Raw genomic sequence first — 17,328 nt, forward strand, 5'->3', positions numbered from 1 at the left:
CACGCCGAGAACCATAACCCAGTCCCATACACCCATAGCTCCTCATATGCGCAGTGAAAAGCCGCAACGTGACCAGTTCAACTGTAAACGCCTTGTTTCCGAATAAACACCATTCCATAAGAGAAGAACAACACCCATCGAAAAAGCAAACTCCTTGCAGTCCTCATGATGAAACAACAGCAAGAAACGCGACAGCTAACCATCCCGGGCCCGCCAAAGCCCTTGCCCAACCTCCCAAACATTGACCCTATTCTCTGTCACGTGCGGTCTCGGCTCGCGTTCATGCTCCCTGACATCAAGACGGAACTTCCCAAGACCGATAATCCCCACGAGCCGAGTTCGTCGAGGTGGAAGGTGTCTTCGCGGATTTAGAGGTTGTGGTTCTCGAGTCGGAGCAGGGTGGCTTCTTCGAGTTGGTTGTCGATGTTTAGGGATGGGGACTCGGAGGCTAGCTGCTGTGAGTTGCTGTAAAGCTGACAGGATGGAGGGTGCTTTGTAGAGGAGACATCATCGAGGCTGTTTCTCTACAGAAAGGTCACGATGCCAAAGCTATATATTCCAGATGAGACCACTGTGGTACGAATGGAGGGGTGATCATTTATTCTAGTCTCTGCTTTCGTAACCAGAGCATGTTCTTTCATATCAAGTCAATGACTATTTCCACACATCTAAAGGGTCCAATATCAGCGACAGTTGAATGGAAGTTGATAGCTATACAAACCAGTCAGCAAGTGTATAGTCCAGATGCACTATTCCCGAATCGGCAAGCAACTCGAGCTGCCCTGCTAGTTCCGAGCGGTGGCGCAGGCGGTGTACTCCCGATTTCTCCGGCTTATCATTATCAATTCGATGCTCTATACTCCTCCGCCACTACCTCAAGAAAACCCCCCCCCCTACAAACTTATTTCCCTCTGCAAAACACAATGAATTCTCTCACCCTTTAACTGAACCTCATAGCCCCCTCACTTCCTCCCAGGAAGCCATCCATCAACCCACCCAACCTTAAACCGCGCCTCCAGCCACCACTCCCAAAAATGAACACCATCGACGCAACAGAGCACTACTCAACCAGTGCCCACGGTACATCCCATCCCATCCCATCCCAATCTCCCCTTCCACCCCCCTCAAGCCTCCAAACTAACATCCAGAAAAAAACAACAGACCGACCCCCCTCCCTCCTAACCGTCATCCTCGACACCAACCCGCACGCCTGGGCCCAACTAAGCAGCCAATCCGCCCTCCCCCTCTCAACAGCCGTCGCCAACATCCTCGTCTTCCTCAACGCCCACCTGGCCTGCAACTACGCCAACGAAGTCGCCGTCGTCGCCTCGCACACCCAAAAGGCCACATGGCTGTATCCGGTCGCCGCCGCCTCACCCGACTCAAACCAACCCCCCCGCGACAAGGACGGCGACACGCCCATGCCCTCCCACAACCGACCCCCGCCGCCCCACGAAATGAACAAATACCGCCCCTTCCGCATCGTCGAAGAACAAGTCACCCAGAACCTGCACAGGTTACTCGGCGGCACCACGGCCGACGATCTCTCCGCGACGACCTCCACCCTGATGGCGGGGGCCTTGACGCTGGCGCTGAGCCACATCAACCGCCGGACGATCGCTTGGGCCGAGGCGCACGGCGGGGAGACGGATCCCAACGCCCACGCCAACAACACCACTACTACTAGCACCAACACAGCTGGAGGCGCCGCCGCCGCATCTGGTGGTGACAAGGCTAGCACCGAATCCGGCTTGCAGTCGCGCATCCTCATCCTCAGCGTCAGCAGCGCCACCGGCGCCGCGCACCAGTACATCCCCATCATGAACGCCATCTTCGCCTGCCAGCGCCTGCAGATCCCCATCGACGTGTGCAAGCTGGCCGGCGACGCCGTCTTCCTGCAGCAGGCCGCCGACGCCACCAAGGGCGTGTACATGGCCCTCGCCGAGCCCCGGGGGCTGCTCCAGTACCTGATGATGGCGTTTCTGCCGGACCAGCGCTCCCGCCGGCATCTGATCCTCCCCACGCGCGTGGATGTCGATTTCCGCGCCGCGTGCTTCTGTCACCGCCGCGTCGTGGATATCGGGTTCGTGTGCTCGATCTGTCTGAGTATCTTCTGCGAGCCGTTGGAGAAGGGCGAGTGTTTGACCTGTGGGTCCGTGTTGGAGATGGGCGACTACGGGGCCAAGCCGGCGGTGGTCGCCCGGAAGAAGAAAAAGAAGAAGGTTCGTGGGCCGGGCAATGGGGCCTCGGCCACGCCTACACCGACGCCGACACCTGGTCCGTGAGGGTGACCAGGACATGCTATGGCCGCCCTTTTTGGTAGTCACGACATCGCTACTGTTCTGGGTATACAAGGCACGAAATATCTAGAGCAACCCACGCCACGGGAATTACTGTATTATCTGTGGCCTCTTAGGCTGGGAAAACTAACTAGGAAACGGATACCCTCTATTCCTCCCTCTTGTTGCCCGCCTCAGCTCAACACATTCTGACCTCCACTTGACGAAGCAACGAGCGCTCGGTGCCAGGCCAAACCGTGTTTCCCGGATCTGGTTCACTGGTGGAAGAGCTATGAGCGAGAATAGACTTGGATCGTCGCCCCAACAATGGAATTGACACGAAGCATCGATCGAGAATCTGGCCTTCGAGGGGAGGAGGCGTCAGCGTGCGATACTGAGCGTTTTACACCCGGTACATAACACCACGAAGTTTTGATGGCAGACGAAATGATAAAAAACAAGTCACTTACTTTGTAAACTGGTCAACACTCTGAGCGCAACAGTAGATGTACGCTAGGTAATTGGTGAAAGCAAATGTCGATCTTGACCGGGTGCCACTACTTGGCTTGCGACATGGGTTTGCTTCGAGTGGCGCGGCCGCCCTGAGCAATGCTACCATTGCCATTGTTGCGGGACATCACACACACCGGCTGTTTATCCTCGCTGCTCATCGAAGCAATGACCTGCTGCACTTAGTAGAAAGCCTAAAACAATCGAGGTCAGACCAGGCCTTACGAATGAGTCAGTGTTGTGTCCGAAATAGAGGTAGACGCCATGCGTAGTCTTCTTGACAGCAACAATGCCGATCGCAGCTTGACATTTGCTTCCACGAACACCGGGATGGCCTGAACCAGCCATGTCAGCAAGATCAGGTGGAAAAGGTGGGAGTTGATTACCCATGAAGTCGGATGCGATCATAGAGCTCATTGCTTCCTCCTCGGTAACATCCTCGAATGTGCCGTCGTTGTGTTTCTTCTGACTGTAGTAGATCCGCATAGCGCACGTATGCGCGGCCATCGTAGTCGCAATATGTTCGCCAGTTCCCGAAGTCACGGCTGCGACGCTGGTCTTCTCTGGATCATTGGGGTCAGCAGGGATTATACTTGTGCCAACTCCCACGAGTGCCGCAGGTCCGATACGACCGGAGTGCTTCATCCCGATGCCGCCAGAAGACGAGCCGGCCGCAATATTGCCCCAGCTATCCACAGCAATGGCCCCCACAGTATCGCTAACATAGTCCATCACCTCCGCAGGCTGGCTAACAGTGGCCTCAGAGGTTTCGGACGACGGTCCACTGAGATCCACAGCGGAAGTGCAAGGCCCTCCATCCATGTACCTGCCATCCCTAAGTGCAGAAGCATCGGAAAGTGTGCGGGTTGGTTCCACTGGGGATAGACTTGCAGTGGTACAGGTCAAACGCGGGTCTGCAGGCTCCGAGTAACCGGGAACCACAGCGCTGGGCGCAGGCAAAGCGGGAAGACGAGGACTGGAAGCGTTGGCCAATTGGGCAGGGTTGAAAGGAATGGGACGGCGATAACAAGTCTGGTACGGGATATAGTTCCCCAGCTTGGTCCTTTCCTTGTGCTCGGCGGCTTGTAGCTCCTGCTGCCAGCGACGCCATCTTTCTTTTGCAGACGGAGCCACGAGAGCATCAGAAGGCAGGACCACCAGTCCCTGATCATAGGCGAAGTCCCTTGCACCTCGTCCAATCAGGAAATTAGGCGGCACACGAGCCAGGGTTAATGGCTTTCCTGACGTATTTAAGATGCTTCGTGCCACCATGATGGGATTTTTCACTTCTGCAGAATGGCATTAGCCTGGCGCTTAAACCAGTGAGAAAGATTACTTACGGGACACAGCTCCGACTGCGCCGCTTCGCCCGAGATGATTGACAATCGTAGCATCGCACTCGACCTCTCCATCAATTGTCAGGTTACTGCCATAGCCAGCATTGGTGATTTCAGTGTCCTCCAGATACATGATGGCCATTTCGACCGCCTCTACAGCCGTTCCACCATTGCGCAGAACGGCCATTCCTGATCGCGCGGCCCTGCTCCAGGTTAGAATGGACAGGTAAAGTGCGGGAACGAAGATTGGTTGCCAACTTACTTTTCACATGCCTGCAGATGTAGATGTTCGTTCTGCACACTGTGGAAGCCAGCGCCGGCATGGACATAAATGGTGGCAATGCCTCCTCCACCAGCCCCACCACTCTTGTTGGAGGACATGGTTAAGCCAAGGTGCCTTGCAATGAATGCTGGAATGAGACGCGGCCGCGTGATGGGCTTGACTGAGTGGAGACCTGGCAGACAGGAAGGTGTTTTGCGTGTCACACTGACCGTAAGGACAGGCGGATGATCAGAGTCTCTGAGCACAAGTTACCGCGGTCAATTGACTGAGTTTTGGAGTCCTCAGCTTAAGAGAAGCGCAGAATTGGAGGATGCAAGAAAGTAAAGGAACACGGCGCCCCTCAGGTTGAGCGTGTTTTGAACTTCACTGCGCCGGGCTAAGCAAGTGTTGTGCGATTGGCCACGATTATGAAAGCGAGCAAAAGTGAATCGAAATGCAGCCGCAGAAAAACGCACAGCCGCAGTCGTGAGGGGGAGCGCAGCCGCAATGATCAGAGGGTGGTGGAGTTGTGGTTGTAGTTCGACCTGTCTCTCTCTATGAATACAGTATACGAATGATGGAAGAAAGAAAGCATATGTCACCGGACAAAGAATAAACAGTCAGTACTGATAGACAGAGGACTTTAGGGAGTCATATAGGACAGAGTTGAAGAAGATGATGGATGTGGTTCGAGACATGATCGTTGGGTGGTTGGAGAAGTAGATGGAAGACGTTCCTTCCTTATAGCAAAGGACGATTTATGGGGGGGCAGCGGTTGCCCTTCAAGACTGTACTGTCTGTATGTCTGTACTGTACTGTACTTCTTCTTTGCAATTGCTTTCAATAACAGCTGTTCCATTGTCTTGTCAGAAATTTCCATAGTGAAATTAATTGATTATTTTTTTGGTTTTTGTTCTTGTTCAAGAGAACATACACAAATTCTAATGGCGGAGAGGAAAAGAACGCCCTGGGAGATGAATTGATGGAAGATAAAGATCGATGCATGGATAAACTACTCACTACTCACTAACTACTCCCAACACGTGCCGTTCTGCCAGCCATGGTGTTGCCCGCCCTCCCGGTCCGTTCCCTCTTCCTGCTCCTGCTGCTCCCCTCCATTCATTCCCCCCCCCAATTCAATCCCCCATCTTAATTCCCCCATTCTCCGATTGTTGTTTCTCTTTCTTTCTCCTCCCCCGCTGTTCCCCTTCTGCTGAATCTCTTTGGAAGGTCAGCTTCTCTTTATCTACCTTTCTACGGACACATTTCGTCAATTCCCTTCTACCCAACACCTTTCGTCCGCGACCTGATAGTAAGGGGGAGTGCGTCTACTCCACATCATCCGTCATGGCTTCCCAAACTCCGGCCGTTGTCATGGACAAGTGAGTCGCCCAACAACCCCCCCCCTTTTGCTCTTCAATCACATCATTGTAGCTGACCATGGGCTTTCACTGCTCAGCGGAACTGGTTACTCCAAGCTTGGTAAGCCTCCACCCCCGCTATCATTCCAGCTACGCCTACTGCCTACCCCACGGAGCTCTAGGCTGACAAGTCACCAGGTTTCGCCGGTAACGACTCGCCGTCCTTCGTCTTTCCCACCGCAATTGCTACCAAGGCGGGCGCCGGAAGTGCTGCAGGCTCTGCCCCCGGCCGACCTCCCGTCGCGAACAAGCCATCTTTCCTGGCCGGTGGTGGTGGTGGGGCAAGCTCGCACTTGTCCACGAAGCGTGGTACGGAGGACTTGGACTACTTCATTGGCGACGAGGCTCTGGCAGCGGCCAACGGCCCCGGTTACGCGATCAACTATCCCATCCGTCATGGTCAAATTGAGAACTGGGACCACATGGAGCGGTTCTGGTCCAATTCCATCTTCAAGTACCTGCGCGTGGAGCCGGAGGACCACTACTTCCTCCTTACCGAACCCGTACGCTACCAACTACCCCGTGCCAATGCGACAGCAGGAGATCAGTTCACTAACATCCAAACTTACACCAGCCCTTGAACCCCCCCGAAAACCGTGAGAACACCGCCGAGATCATGTTCGAGTCGTTCAACTGCGCCGGTCTCTACATCGCTGTCCAAGCCGTGCTGGCTCTCGCTGCCTCCTGGACCTCGTCGAAGGTCACCGATCGATCGCTGACCGGAACCGTCATCGACTCGGGTGATGGTGTCACGCATGTTATCCCCGTCGCAGAGGGCTACGTCATCGGTTCCTCGATTAAGAGCATCCCCATCGCCGGTCGCGATATCACCTACTTCGTCCAGAGTCTGCTCCGTGACCGCGGTGAGCCGGATAGCAGCTTGAAGACCGCCGAGAAGGTCAAGGAGGAATATTGCTACGTGTGCCCCGACATTGTGAAGGAGTTCGCACGCTACGACCGGGAGCCCGACCGCTTCCTCAAACACACCGTGACCGCCCCCAACGGCCGGAGTGTGAGCATCGACGTCGGCTACGAGCGCTTCTTGGCCCCTGAGATCTTCTTCAACCCGGAAATCTACTCCTCCGACTTCCTGACGCCCTTGCCCAACGTCGTCGACGGCGTGATCCAGTCCTCTCCCATCGACGTCCGGAGAGGCCTCTATAAGAACATCGTCCTCTCCGGTGGATCCACTCTGTACAAGGACTTCGGCCGCCGTCTACAGCGGGACATCCGGCACCTGGTAGACGCCCGCATTCGCGCCTCGGAGGCCCGCAGCGGCGGCGCGCGGAGCGGTGGTCTGGACGTGGCGGTCGTCACGCACAAGCGACAGCGCCACGGCCCGTGGTTCGGCGGTAGCTTGTTGGGCCAGACGCCCGAATTCCGCAGCTACTGCCACACCAAGGCCGAGTACGACGAGATCGGCCCCAGTATCGTCCGTCGGTTTGCTCTCCTGGGTGGGCCCGGCAGTGCTTAGGGTGATGTTGTGTCTTTCTCTGTCTCTCTGTGTGATTGGCGTGTGAGATATCGTGCTCTGTTCTACTTTGTCCATAGTCTTTTCTCTTCTTCATGATTGTGAAACAAAACAAAAGGCTTCTATAGTAAACCGGCCGGAGAAAGGCCGTTCTCGACACACAAAACACAAGAGACACACATGATCTTAGACTGCAGGGCTTCCGAACCAGTCATTCACTCCAGCAATCAATGTATATAATATGGATGTAAAATGTAGATGCAATCACTTCCCAAGCAGATACATAATTTCTCCGTAAACAAAAAACCCCAGATCGTGAAGTGTAATTCAAATACTCTATTTTAAAAAACCCCCAAATCCCAAAAGCAACCGAAAACAACGCCAATACTAGAATATAATGTATATAACACAAGAAAGGAAGTTTTTTCTTTCATCAACACTCCCGCACTCCCCACTAGCCCCAGCCTGCCACCACCACGACCACCACCACCGGAGCCTCTTTTCCAAAAAAAGACTAGGTCGAACCCTCGGGAATCGGCACACGATTTAGGACCGCCACACCCTCAACATGGCCGGTCTGGGGGAAAAAGTCAAAGCCGCGGATGCTCTCGATCTCGTAGCGGATCTTCTTCTCGGCGCTGCCCTGGACCATGACGCCGACGTCGCGGGCCTGGGTGTGGACGTTGCAGGAGACGTAGACGACGCGGCGGGGCCCGTAGGCGAGCAGCTGGCGGAGGAAGTCGTCGCTGCAGCCCTTGCGGGGCGGGTCGATGACCAGCAGGGTCTGGTCGGCCGGGTAGGGGACGTCCTTGAAGAGGACGGCGGCGTCGGCGGCGGCGAAGCCGGTGTTGGGGAGGCGGTTGGCGCGGGCGTTCTGGCGGGCGGAGAGGATGGAGTCGCCGGCGACGTCGACGCCCAGGCTGGATTTGAACAGCGGGGAGAGGGTGATGGTGAAGAGGCCGGAGCCGGAGTAGGCGTCGAGGAGGTATTTGATTTGTTGTTGGGGTTGGGGTTGGGGTTCGTCGGTGGTTGAGGGGGAGGGGGAGGAGGAGGAGGGGGAAGGTGCTGGCGGCGCCAGGGCGTGTTGGCGGATGTAGTCGGTGAAGCCGGTGAGGATGGAGTTGTTGTTCTGGAAGAAAGCGCCCGCTTTATTGGTGAAGACGTAGTCGTCGACGTACTCGACCGTCGTGGCGTTGGGGTTGGTCACGCACCGCTTCTCCTCGGTGTAGGCGTCGGTCTCGGTGCGGATCAGGTCCTCGGAGTAGTCGTTGATGTGGTTCAGGTCGTCGGTGCGCGGCCACTCGCTCTTCTCGCGGTCGGCCTCGTTCTTCGGGGTGCGCGAGGTGGACTCGCGGAGCAGGAGGGTCGCGCCCTGCGTGTACGTGGAGATCCGCTCGGCCACGCGCTTGCGCTCGCTCTTGAGCCCCTGGCGCACGATGTCCGTGCCCAGCGGGCAGTCTTCGATGTCCAGGTCGGTGCGCCGGTTCTTGTAGGTGAAGCCGATGGGCGGGACCTCGGTGTGGCGCGGGGCCGAGGCGCCCTTGTTGCGGCGGCGGAAGCTGCCCGGGGGCGCGGCGAAATGGGGGGTGAGTTTGGTGCGGTAGCCGTATTGCAGCGGCGAGGGGAAGGTGTCGCCGATGGCGGGGATCAGTTCGGGGATGAGGCCGGAGAAGTTGGCGAAGGCTTTCTCGACGATGCGCTTCTTGTGCGCCAGCTGGTCCTCGTAGGACATCATCTGGAGCTGGCACCCGGAGCACTTCCCGAAGTACTGGCAGCCGATGCCGGCATCGTTGCGCTGGGAGCCAGGCTCAACAACCTTGACGAAGTCCGTAATACTGTATTTTAGCGAGGGGAAGTGGCGCACGACCTTGACCAGCACTTTATCCCCGGGGACGCTGAAAGGCACCACGTAGACGTGGGTTTGGTCCTCCGACAATGCCAGACCATCTCCCGTCGAAGATATCTCGGCGATCTGGACCTCGAGCTCGGTGAAGGGCTCGGGCAAGGTTGGCTCCGGGGGGGTCAGGTACTCGACCTCGACCTCGACCTCCGTAGCGGGTTTGTGTTTGCGGATGAGCGCATCGATATCGGCCTGGAGGACCTCGTCGAAGCCTTGGCGCTTCTCATCGCGGAGCTGCTGCTTGCGCTTCTTGGGCGGGTTGGCGGGTTTCTTGGGTGGTTCCTGCATTCTTTGAACCACGAAGTCCAATCGTCGATTGATATCTGCAGAAAGACCAGTGTGGATCAGACGGGGAGTCTGGAGGGTGAACTGAGACGGGAGTCTGGGTGAGAGCAGGCGCAAGGACCGCAATGCAAACATCTATAGATCCTGAGTTTTCCCACGTCGATCAGCAAGCCCACAATGAAAGGATGTTTAGAGAAATTCGCGGGGGGCAGTTGTGGAAAAGTGGGAAATTGTAGAAGTTGGGGAAAGGTAAGTATTGGAAATGGAAAAGGGAAAAAAAGTGAGTGAGCAGGAAAAGGCGGGCGCGGATTGGTTGGATTCGGCCCGCTGAGAATTTCGCCGGAGTTTCTGTTTCTCTCCAGTCTCACTCTCTCAATCTTCAATTCCCCTTCAGTCACCGCGGACTTGCCTCCAGCTACCACCTTCTCAACTCCTCCTCCCCCCCTCTCCCCACCCACCCACTCTCTCTCCCTCTCTCTTCTCTCTAAAGCTCTCAATTGGCCTCTGCTGGCCAGAGAGCTTTCTTTCTTTTCTCACCGTCCGCCATGAGTTTCACTCGTCCCGCCCGATGCATGCTATGCAACTTCACGCGAGCAGCCTCGGCGGCTCCTCGCGTCCCTCGTCGCCAATTCCACCCTTCTCCCTTCCGCCTTAACGACCAGAAGCCAACAGACTCTGCCGTCCCCGTTGCTGCCGAGACCCCGAAGACGAACAAGGAGGCGGTCGTCAAGCAGAGGCTGCAGGAGATCACGCGGAATATGAAGCCGGAGAGCCTGCGGCCGTACACGGAGGAGGAGCTGGCCCAGCTGCGGGAGGTGTACAGCGCGGCGCAAATGGCGGCGATCGAGGCCGGCGAGGCGACGATCGACCCCAAGGACTTCGCGGAGCAGTTCGCCGTTCGCACGGATCCGATGCGGCTGAAGTACCTGGACGACTTCTCGCACGTCGAGCCGGGAGTCGACAAGCACGTGCGGGCCTCGGAGAGCCACGCGGACCCCAACCAGAAGTTGAAGAACACGGAGGACTTCATGCAGGACTTCTCCAAGTACATCCAGGAGATGCCGCGCGACATGGACTCGGCCCACTTCGTCCGGTGGGCGGAGACCACTCGGCTGACCAAGGGCAAGGAGGAGGCCGAACGTAGCCCGCACACTTCGCTGGCGCCGGACTTCTTTCAGGAGGGCGACAAGCTGCGCGTGCCGGAGGACGAGGGCAAGGAGGGGTTAGTCCGGGATGAAAACGTCCATCGGCCCGCCATTTCGTTGGAGGGCATTTCGCCGCCGTTGGCGCAATTGATCCAGTCTACGGGTCTTTCTCAAGACTACATCAAGAACCTTTTCACCAAGTCGCTGGTCTTCCACTCGGTCACCAACCAGACGCGTCTGGGTAAAGTCCAGCGGTTCTACTGCCTGGCGGTCGCCGGCAACCGCGACGGCCTGCTGGGACTGGGCGAGGCCAAGTCCTTCGAAGCCGCCGATGCTATCGAGCAAGCGAAGTACCGTGCGATCCGGAATATGCGGCCCATTCTGCGGTACGAGCAGCGCACCATCTACGGCGATGTGACGGCCAAGGTTGGTGCTATGGATCTGAAGTTGATGACTCGTCCTCCGGGTATGTTTTTTCCGCCCCCCGCCCCCCGCCCCCCGCCCCCCTGTATTTGTGTCATGTGCTAACACGGGACTAGGCTTTGGACTTCGCTGCCAATCCCTCATCTACGAGATGTGTATTGCCGCCGGTATCTCCGATATCGCTGCTCGGGTCAACCGGTCCCGAAACAAGATGAACACCGTGAAGGCCGCCTACGAGGCGCTCTTGGCGCAGCGTAACCCGGAGGATGTTGCCCGTGCCCGGGGGAAGAAGATGGTCGATGTGCGCAAGGTGTACTACTCTGGACGGGTGTTTTGATTTGGTTCTCGCATTTGCCGGTTTCTGGTTGCGCCATGGCGGTGGTGTAAATAATGGTTTTTCCTTATGGTGTACTTTGTATCTCTCTCTCTCTCTTCAGTCAACCTGTATTTGTATCCAGCCTATGTTCGGTTATGATAGAACTGAGATAACCCGTTCCTTGTCTCCATCCGAAGTGAGAGTCAGTATCCTCAATCCACAGCACCGAACCCATTAAAAAAAAGCAGGGGTATATCAAAAACAACAAATAACAAGCCGATAAACAACAAACTCCGAGCCATTGCACCACCCAACCCAACCCATACTCCAACCCCCCCAACAACAAACCCCACAAACACAAAACCATGAACAGACTCAACCCTCCCTAGCTATACTCCTGCCCCCTCTCTTTGACCAAAAAGCAAAACAATCAAAACCGTCCCAAAAGACTAACATCCTGCCCCTGCCCATGCCCATGCCCCTCATCATAATACCCATACCCCTGCTCCCCCAGCTCCCCCTCATCATACCCCATCGCATCCCCAAACCCCTGCCCCTCCTGCCCCTGCCCAAACTGCTGCTGCTGCTGCTGCCCCTCAGACTCATTGATCATCTGCTGCTGCAACACAATACTATACACACTCGCCTTCAGCAGCGTGCACACGGTGGCGGTCTTCCGCTCGAGATGGCGGAGGCCATCGAGGGTCATTGAAGCGGGGGAGCCGGCGAGGTCGGCGAGTTTGGTGGAGAGCTTTGCCCCTCTCATCCAATTAGCGTTTGGTTCCTTTTTGAATGGGGGAGTGGGGGGTGGGAGTGTATCGAGGGCATAGGCATAGGCATGGGCATGGGCTTGAGCTATGCGCCTCAAGGTAGGGCCGAGGAGGGAGGGGAGGAAGGAAGGAAAAACCCACCGCGTTCACGTTCCCGAGGAGCCGGGCGTACTCGTCGAGGACTTCCTGCTCTAGATCTGTGACGAGGGGGTTGGAGGGGTTGAGGAGGGGGTTGCTGCTGCTGCTGGTAGTGGTGGATGTCTTCGGATTGGTATGGTCTTCTTCGGCGGGGGAGGGGTCGTCCTTGATGCTGACGCTGACGCTGGTGGAGTCGGGGGTGGTGAGGTCGTCGAGGTGGGACATTCTTTGATTTTTGCGAGGTGGTTTCCTGGGCGGGGGGTTCATGGAGTGTAAATGGTTTTGGGCTGTAGGCTGCAAGTTATGATTGTAGGTGGAATCAATTGGTCGGGTACGGAGAGAAGCAAATGGTTTAGTTATGAGTCGTGTGGTTGGAATTGAAGGTCCTTCGGGTTCAACAATGGTTTGCTTTGTTTGGGGGGGATGAATTGAGCCTGGAGGGCGGCGGGAACTAACCGGTTTGGTAGTAGAATTGTATCACCGGGCATGCATGGCAACACCGTAGGTTAAGTTAGCTTAACCTTCCACCGCTTTGGGGCGGGGGTGCATAGAAGTAAACACCTCCTTCTAGCTGACTGACTTCGGCATCTAAATGATGAAGATCCACGGCTCCTCTAATACATATTGCAGTGCTAGCCGGATTTCCTATATATAAACAAAGAAAGGAACAACAAGAGTCCAGGGAACTCAATTGAGATGAGTTGACCTTAACTAGCCAAACTATACTACCCATCTCCACCCCCACTTATTTGCCGATTCAGCATAAGGCACCTTAACTGACTGGGCTTATCTATCCAGCGATCTATATCTATCCTGCGGCATACCATTCTATCAATTTATATAGCTAGAAAAGGTAGCACACCAGGCTACACCATGTGACTGCCGCCCCGCGGCTCATATGGCTGCCAGAAGCAAGAATGAATTCACCACATACCACCCATCTCTACATTAATCACAATACCAACACTGATACATAGATTCATTCATATACTAGTAGCATGTATCATTTCCCTCAAGGCACCGGGCCTCTTGGGGTACCGCAACAAAAGCCGCGAACTGAAAAAGGTCGGCCGGGTCTTCCCAAGCAATGTGACCCGCCGCCGACCGGCTCAAAGGAAGGAAAAAGTGTTTTGGTACGATACAACCTAGATCGCAAACGCCGTCTTCTGCAATGGTGACAATATAAAACCACAATAAAAAAGGCAGGCGAAATCACATCGCTGCAACATCCAGCAAGAAAGCAAAAGATCCCGAGAATGGCCATGCATATAATATACGCAAATGTCATCTATTTACCTGATCATCAGCATGATTCAATTAACACCCCATAAATTAAATCCCGAAAGAAAAGAACCAGTACTCCGGATAATGACTGTATGAAAGTCGGAAATGGTGAACTCCAATAGGTCTTCGTCTTAATGCGTCATGGTCGTGACAGAGCCCAAGCAGTCCGCGGTCTGCCTAAACTCGTTCCTCTGCCGTCTTTAGACGGAGCAGAGAGCATCCATCCCAGCAACACTGTGGAATCACTCTACATATCCCCGTCATGGTGGAGAGTGACGCTGTTGAACTCTTCAAACGGATCCGCGACTTCGGCATTAGGTGTAGCCAGACCTGAATCCATGGGGACCCCCTTCATCTTCATCGGTTGGCTGCCTCCGATGTCGACACTGGCACTCTCCTTGACGTTGCGGAAGTTAAGGGTGTCTGTGCCTCGGCTTTGGTGTGGGATCATTGGGGGCTTCATGTGGCGAATGAGTGCCCATTGCGTCTGTCGGAAGAAAGGATGTGTCTTGACGTCTGAGGCACCAGCCCGAGCTCCGAGACGTTTTGTCTCATCCTTGATCAGCAACTTCCGAATCAGGGACTTGCAAAGGCTACGCATATGTTAGCATCGAGAATATGACAGCCAGGATCAGTGCAATCTTACTTGGAGATCTGCTGAGCCCCAGAGTGTTCAGGGAAAGGCACTTCATCCCGCAGGATATTGCCAAACGTGGCATTCCTGTTCTTGCCCTTGAAAGGCGTCGTTCCGTACAGCATCTCGTAGATCAGAATGCCCAGAGTCCACCAGTCGACCGCACTAGTATGTCCGCAGCCTTTGATGACCTCTGGAGCGATATATTCTTCCGTACCCACAAAAGAGTTCGTCCGAAAATCGGCAATACATGACTTCGTGTCGATGGTTGGTAAAGACGTTGTCGAATTGCCACTCCGGGCCGGAATCATGGTAGGTGCACCGCCCGGTCCGGACTGCTTGGACAAATCGAAGTCAGACAACATGATGTGGCCTGACTGATGGAGGAGGATGTCTAAAATACGTCATTGTGAGACACATTCATGCAGTAATCCTGAGGGGCGACTTACTTTCAGGTTTCAAATCGCGGTAGATGAATCCCATCAGGTGAAGATACTCCAGAGCAGCGGTCACTTCCGCAGCGTAGAAACGGGCGGCGTCTTCCGAAATGCATTTTCCTGGCCGAGTTTGCAGGGCTAGAGCGACCAATTAGCACCTTGCCCTGACGGTCATCTCTACTCGACATACCTCTAAAAAATTCACCGCCACTGCAATACTCCATGCAGAGATAGAGATAGTCCTCGGACTGGAAAGAGTGATAGAGCGTGACAATGAACGGGTGATTGCTAGTGGCCAAGATTTCCTGCTCCGCCAACGCACGCTTGATCTTGTTACGCTTGATCATTTCCTTCTTGCTCAGCACTAGTCAAGTCAGTCAGCAAATTCTCTGCGATTTCTCGCGTAGGCGCGCACCTTTCATAGCATAGAGTCGGCTGGTCTTCTTCTCCCGGACCAAATACACCTTGCCCACATCACCCTTGCCGATCAGCTTGATCTTGTCGAAGCTGCCTGGACCGACCTCCACATTCCGCACCTTAATCGAGTTGGAGCTGTATGTTCGGCGAAATGCAACGGAGTCTCGGATCTGGCCAGGAGTGGGGATCTTGCCGTCAGCCCCGAGTGTCGGCACAGCAAGGTTGATTTCTTGCTCTTCAGACACCTCAATTGTCGTCACTTTAGGAACAAGACTACTCGATCCCACCGGCAAGGGCTCCTGGTCCTGCTCGGCGGTTTGCGGCCGTTCATCAGCCTGGCCGCGGGCAAACAGACCCTGCGCATTGGGCGCCGAAGCGACACGGCGGAGTTTGCGAGCCAGCTCTTCCTTGTTGGCGGTGGTTGCTTGCTCGGCCGCGGAGACGCCTTCGACCTGTAACTCGGGGGTATCTGGTGGAGAAGAGGGAATGGATCCATCATTACGATGCTGCAAGGACGGCTGTCCTTGGTGTTGGAAGTATGGGTTCGCGGTTGCGGTGGGCGAGACGCCTTCGTCTAATGGGTTTCCCTCACTGGCGACGGTGGTCGAGCGATTGCGACCAATGGTAGGGAGAAATCGGGACTGTCTGAAGGTGGATTTGGATTCGTGTTTGCCAGGTGACGAGGAGAGGTTACTGGTTTCATGACTCCGATCGCTGCCGCTGTGGTGGCTAGCATGGGAGACATTACTGCTGGAGCTGTTGATGCGGAAGAAATTTCGAATCTTGGTGGGAAAATGACTTGAATCGTTTGAATGTTGTTTCTTGGAGGCCAGCGACAGGCTCGGGAAGTTGCCGCGTTTCTCGTTCGTCACCGAGGACGGACTGGAAGCGAAAAGTTGCGTCATGGCCGAAGACTGGTGCCTGAAAAGGACCCGAGGACTTGTCCGGATGGTCCAGAAGGCCCAGATAGAGGATTGGTTGTGCGAGATAGAGTAAGAACGGAGAGGAGGTGGACAAGAACAAGTGAACAGGAACACAAAGATGGAGAGAGGAAGAGTTGCGACGGGAGGACGAGGACCCAGCGACGGGCCAGAAGCCGCGGGGGAGAGAGGGAGGGAAGGCGGTGCTAATCACCGGGTGTGGGTGGTGGGTGGGCGAACGAACTAAACGGGTTTCGCACCGGAAACTTGGAATGGGGACGCAGTGCCAGTGCCAGTGCCAGTTCCAGCCCGGGAATGATGAGGGGAGGGGAGCCTTGACCCGACAACACGGTCGACAACAGTCCGACCGCGACGAAGACGAAGAATGTGTGAAATTAGCCACGAATTGGAGCAGGGGTTGTGGCCGTATGGTGCGAACAGTAGGATGAAACAGAGGTATCACGGAAGGAAAAATTGGATGGGATAACTAACAAGAGCAGAGGGAAAGTGATAACTAGAGAGATAGCATAGAAAGAGGCAAAAGAGGAGACAAGAGAAACGATGGCAGACCAGACAGACAGCAGATGGAATGGGGATGAACGGTTGGTAGTGATAGTAAAAAAGTGGAGACAGGAAGAAGAGACAGACAGACAGACAGAAGGTGGAGGGAAAGATGGAACAGTCCGTAGTTAGCTTACCTAAAGTGAAGTCAGCCCCGGCTGGAGGCGGCGTTGATACACTCACTCATCCTCATCCTCATACGTAACCATACAGTCTTTGAACCGCCACTATCGGAGCCAACTGGAACCTAAACCAACTTGACATTAGTGACATTAGTCAATCAACTCATTTCAAACTATTAGGGAACCATCCATCGCACCTGTCATTAATGCTGAGAAAGAATATGATATGCACTTTTGTCCTTCGATAGTCACTCAGTACTTAACAAGTTCAAGACACCAGAGTAAGTTACTACTAGTCCAAATAATGGATTGAACCAGTCTCACCGTGGCTATGCCACTAGTTTCCAATACAATTACTCAAGTACCACCGTAAACACTCACTTGCCACTTCTTTCCAATCCCTCTCTCCTCTTTCCCTCTCTGCCTTAGTTATTGGTCCTGGAACAGCCCTTCTGGACTTTTCCATACCGTATAACTCCGTAGTCAAGCCATGGAGAACCACCGTCACCCTCAGGTTCGAGCCCGATGATGTCTGTTCACACCAATCATTCCAACCCATAAAATCAATCGCGCACTGTGCCACCAGCCAGGAACGAACATCCATCCCCTCCCCCTCCCCCCCACACACATCCGACTCTCCTCCGCCGGTCTTTCTTGGCTGAACATCGCCTACCTGCCGGCCTGCCAGCCGGGTTC

At 55.1% G+C, this 17,328-nt stretch overlaps 8 protein-coding genes across 8 annotated transcripts; 3 read left to right on the forward strand and 5 right to left on the reverse strand.

The window, feature by feature from the left end:
- Window positions 1-873: 873 nt before the first annotated feature.
- On the forward strand, window positions 874-2,645 carry BO95DRAFT_444072 (TFIIH/NER complex subunit TFB4). Its single transcript, XM_025586806.1, has 2 exons — window positions 874-1,080; window positions 1,162-2,645. The coding sequence occupies exons 1-2, from the start codon at window positions 1,035-1,037 to the stop codon at window positions 2,283-2,285; spliced, it is 1,170 nt and encodes a 389-aa protein (XP_025440971.1). The 5' UTR covers window positions 874-1,034; the 3' UTR covers window positions 2,286-2,645.
- Window positions 2,561-4,769, reverse strand: BO95DRAFT_172740 (threonine aspartase 1). The gene is made up of 5 exons (XM_025580827.1): window positions 4,389-4,769; window positions 4,130-4,329; window positions 3,176-4,078; window positions 3,015-3,124; window positions 2,561-2,962 (listed from the first exon to the last, which is right to left on the reverse strand). Exons 1-5 carry the CDS (start codon window positions 4,505-4,507, stop codon window positions 2,837-2,839), a joined length of 1,458 nt encoding a protein of 485 aa, XP_025440972.1. The 5' UTR covers window positions 4,508-4,769; the 3' UTR covers window positions 2,561-2,836.
- A 748-nt stretch (window positions 4,770-5,517) lies between these two features.
- Window positions 5,518-7,540, forward strand: BO95DRAFT_444074 (actin-related protein 3). The gene is made up of 4 exons (XM_025586807.1): window positions 5,518-5,770; window positions 5,848-5,870; window positions 5,948-6,312; window positions 6,384-7,540. Exons 1-4 carry the CDS (start codon window positions 5,736-5,738, stop codon window positions 7,281-7,283), a joined length of 1,323 nt encoding a protein of 440 aa, XP_025440973.1. The 5' UTR covers window positions 5,518-5,735; the 3' UTR covers window positions 7,284-7,540.
- Window positions 7,541-7,794: 254 nt separating this feature from the next.
- BO95DRAFT_366071 (tRNA (uracil(54)-C(5))-methyltransferase) lies at window positions 7,795-9,468 on the reverse strand (the record flags this gene model as incomplete). Its single annotated transcript, XM_025582729.1, has 1 exon — window positions 7,795-9,468. One exon carries the CDS (start codon window positions 9,466-9,468, stop codon window positions 7,795-7,797), a length of 1,674 nt encoding a protein of 557 aa, XP_025440974.1.
- Window positions 9,469-9,853: 385 nt separating this feature from the next.
- On the forward strand, window positions 9,854-11,665 carry BO95DRAFT_444076 (mitochondrial 37S ribosomal protein uS5m). Its single transcript, XM_025586808.1, has 2 exons — window positions 9,854-11,076; window positions 11,150-11,665. Exons 1-2 carry the CDS (start codon window positions 10,011-10,013, stop codon window positions 11,368-11,370), a joined length of 1,287 nt encoding a protein of 428 aa, XP_025440975.1. The 5' UTR covers window positions 9,854-10,010; the 3' UTR covers window positions 11,371-11,665.
- A 261-nt stretch (window positions 11,666-11,926) lies between these two features.
- On the reverse strand, window positions 11,927-12,359 carry BO95DRAFT_332802 (DASH complex subunit DAD3 family protein; the record flags this gene model as incomplete). The annotated part of the gene is made up of 2 exons (XM_025581916.1): window positions 11,927-12,108; window positions 12,257-12,359. Coding segments are annotated over 2 exons (285 nt in total), but the record flags the coding sequence as incomplete, so codon positions are not given.
- An 859-nt stretch (window positions 12,360-13,218) lies between these two features.
- BO95DRAFT_172851 (uncharacterized protein) lies at window positions 13,219-13,667 on the reverse strand. The gene has a single exon (XM_025580830.1). The coding sequence runs from the start codon at window positions 13,543-13,545 to the stop codon at window positions 13,270-13,272; it is 276 nt and encodes a 91-aa protein (XP_025440977.1). The 5' UTR covers window positions 13,546-13,667; the 3' UTR covers window positions 13,219-13,269.
- On the reverse strand, window positions 13,667-16,077 carry BO95DRAFT_172827 (putative serine/threonine protein kinase (Nrc-2)). Its single transcript, XM_025580829.1, has 5 exons — window positions 15,028-16,077; window positions 14,803-14,976; window positions 14,625-14,750; window positions 14,188-14,569; window positions 13,667-14,134 (listed from the first exon to the last, which is right to left on the reverse strand). The coding sequence occupies exons 1-5, from the start codon at window positions 15,932-15,934 to the stop codon at window positions 13,789-13,791; spliced, it is 1,935 nt and encodes a 644-aa protein (XP_025440978.1). The 5' UTR covers window positions 15,935-16,077; the 3' UTR covers window positions 13,667-13,788.
- Between the last annotated feature and the right edge of the window lie 1,251 nt (window positions 16,078-17,328).

This window comes from Aspergillus brunneoviolaceus (genome assembly GCF_003184695.1).
Source record: "Aspergillus brunneoviolaceus CBS 621.78 unplaced genomic scaffold BO95scaffold_44, whole genome shotgun sequence".
NCBI lineage: Eukaryota > Fungi > Ascomycota > Eurotiomycetes > Eurotiales > Aspergillaceae > Aspergillus > Aspergillus brunneoviolaceus.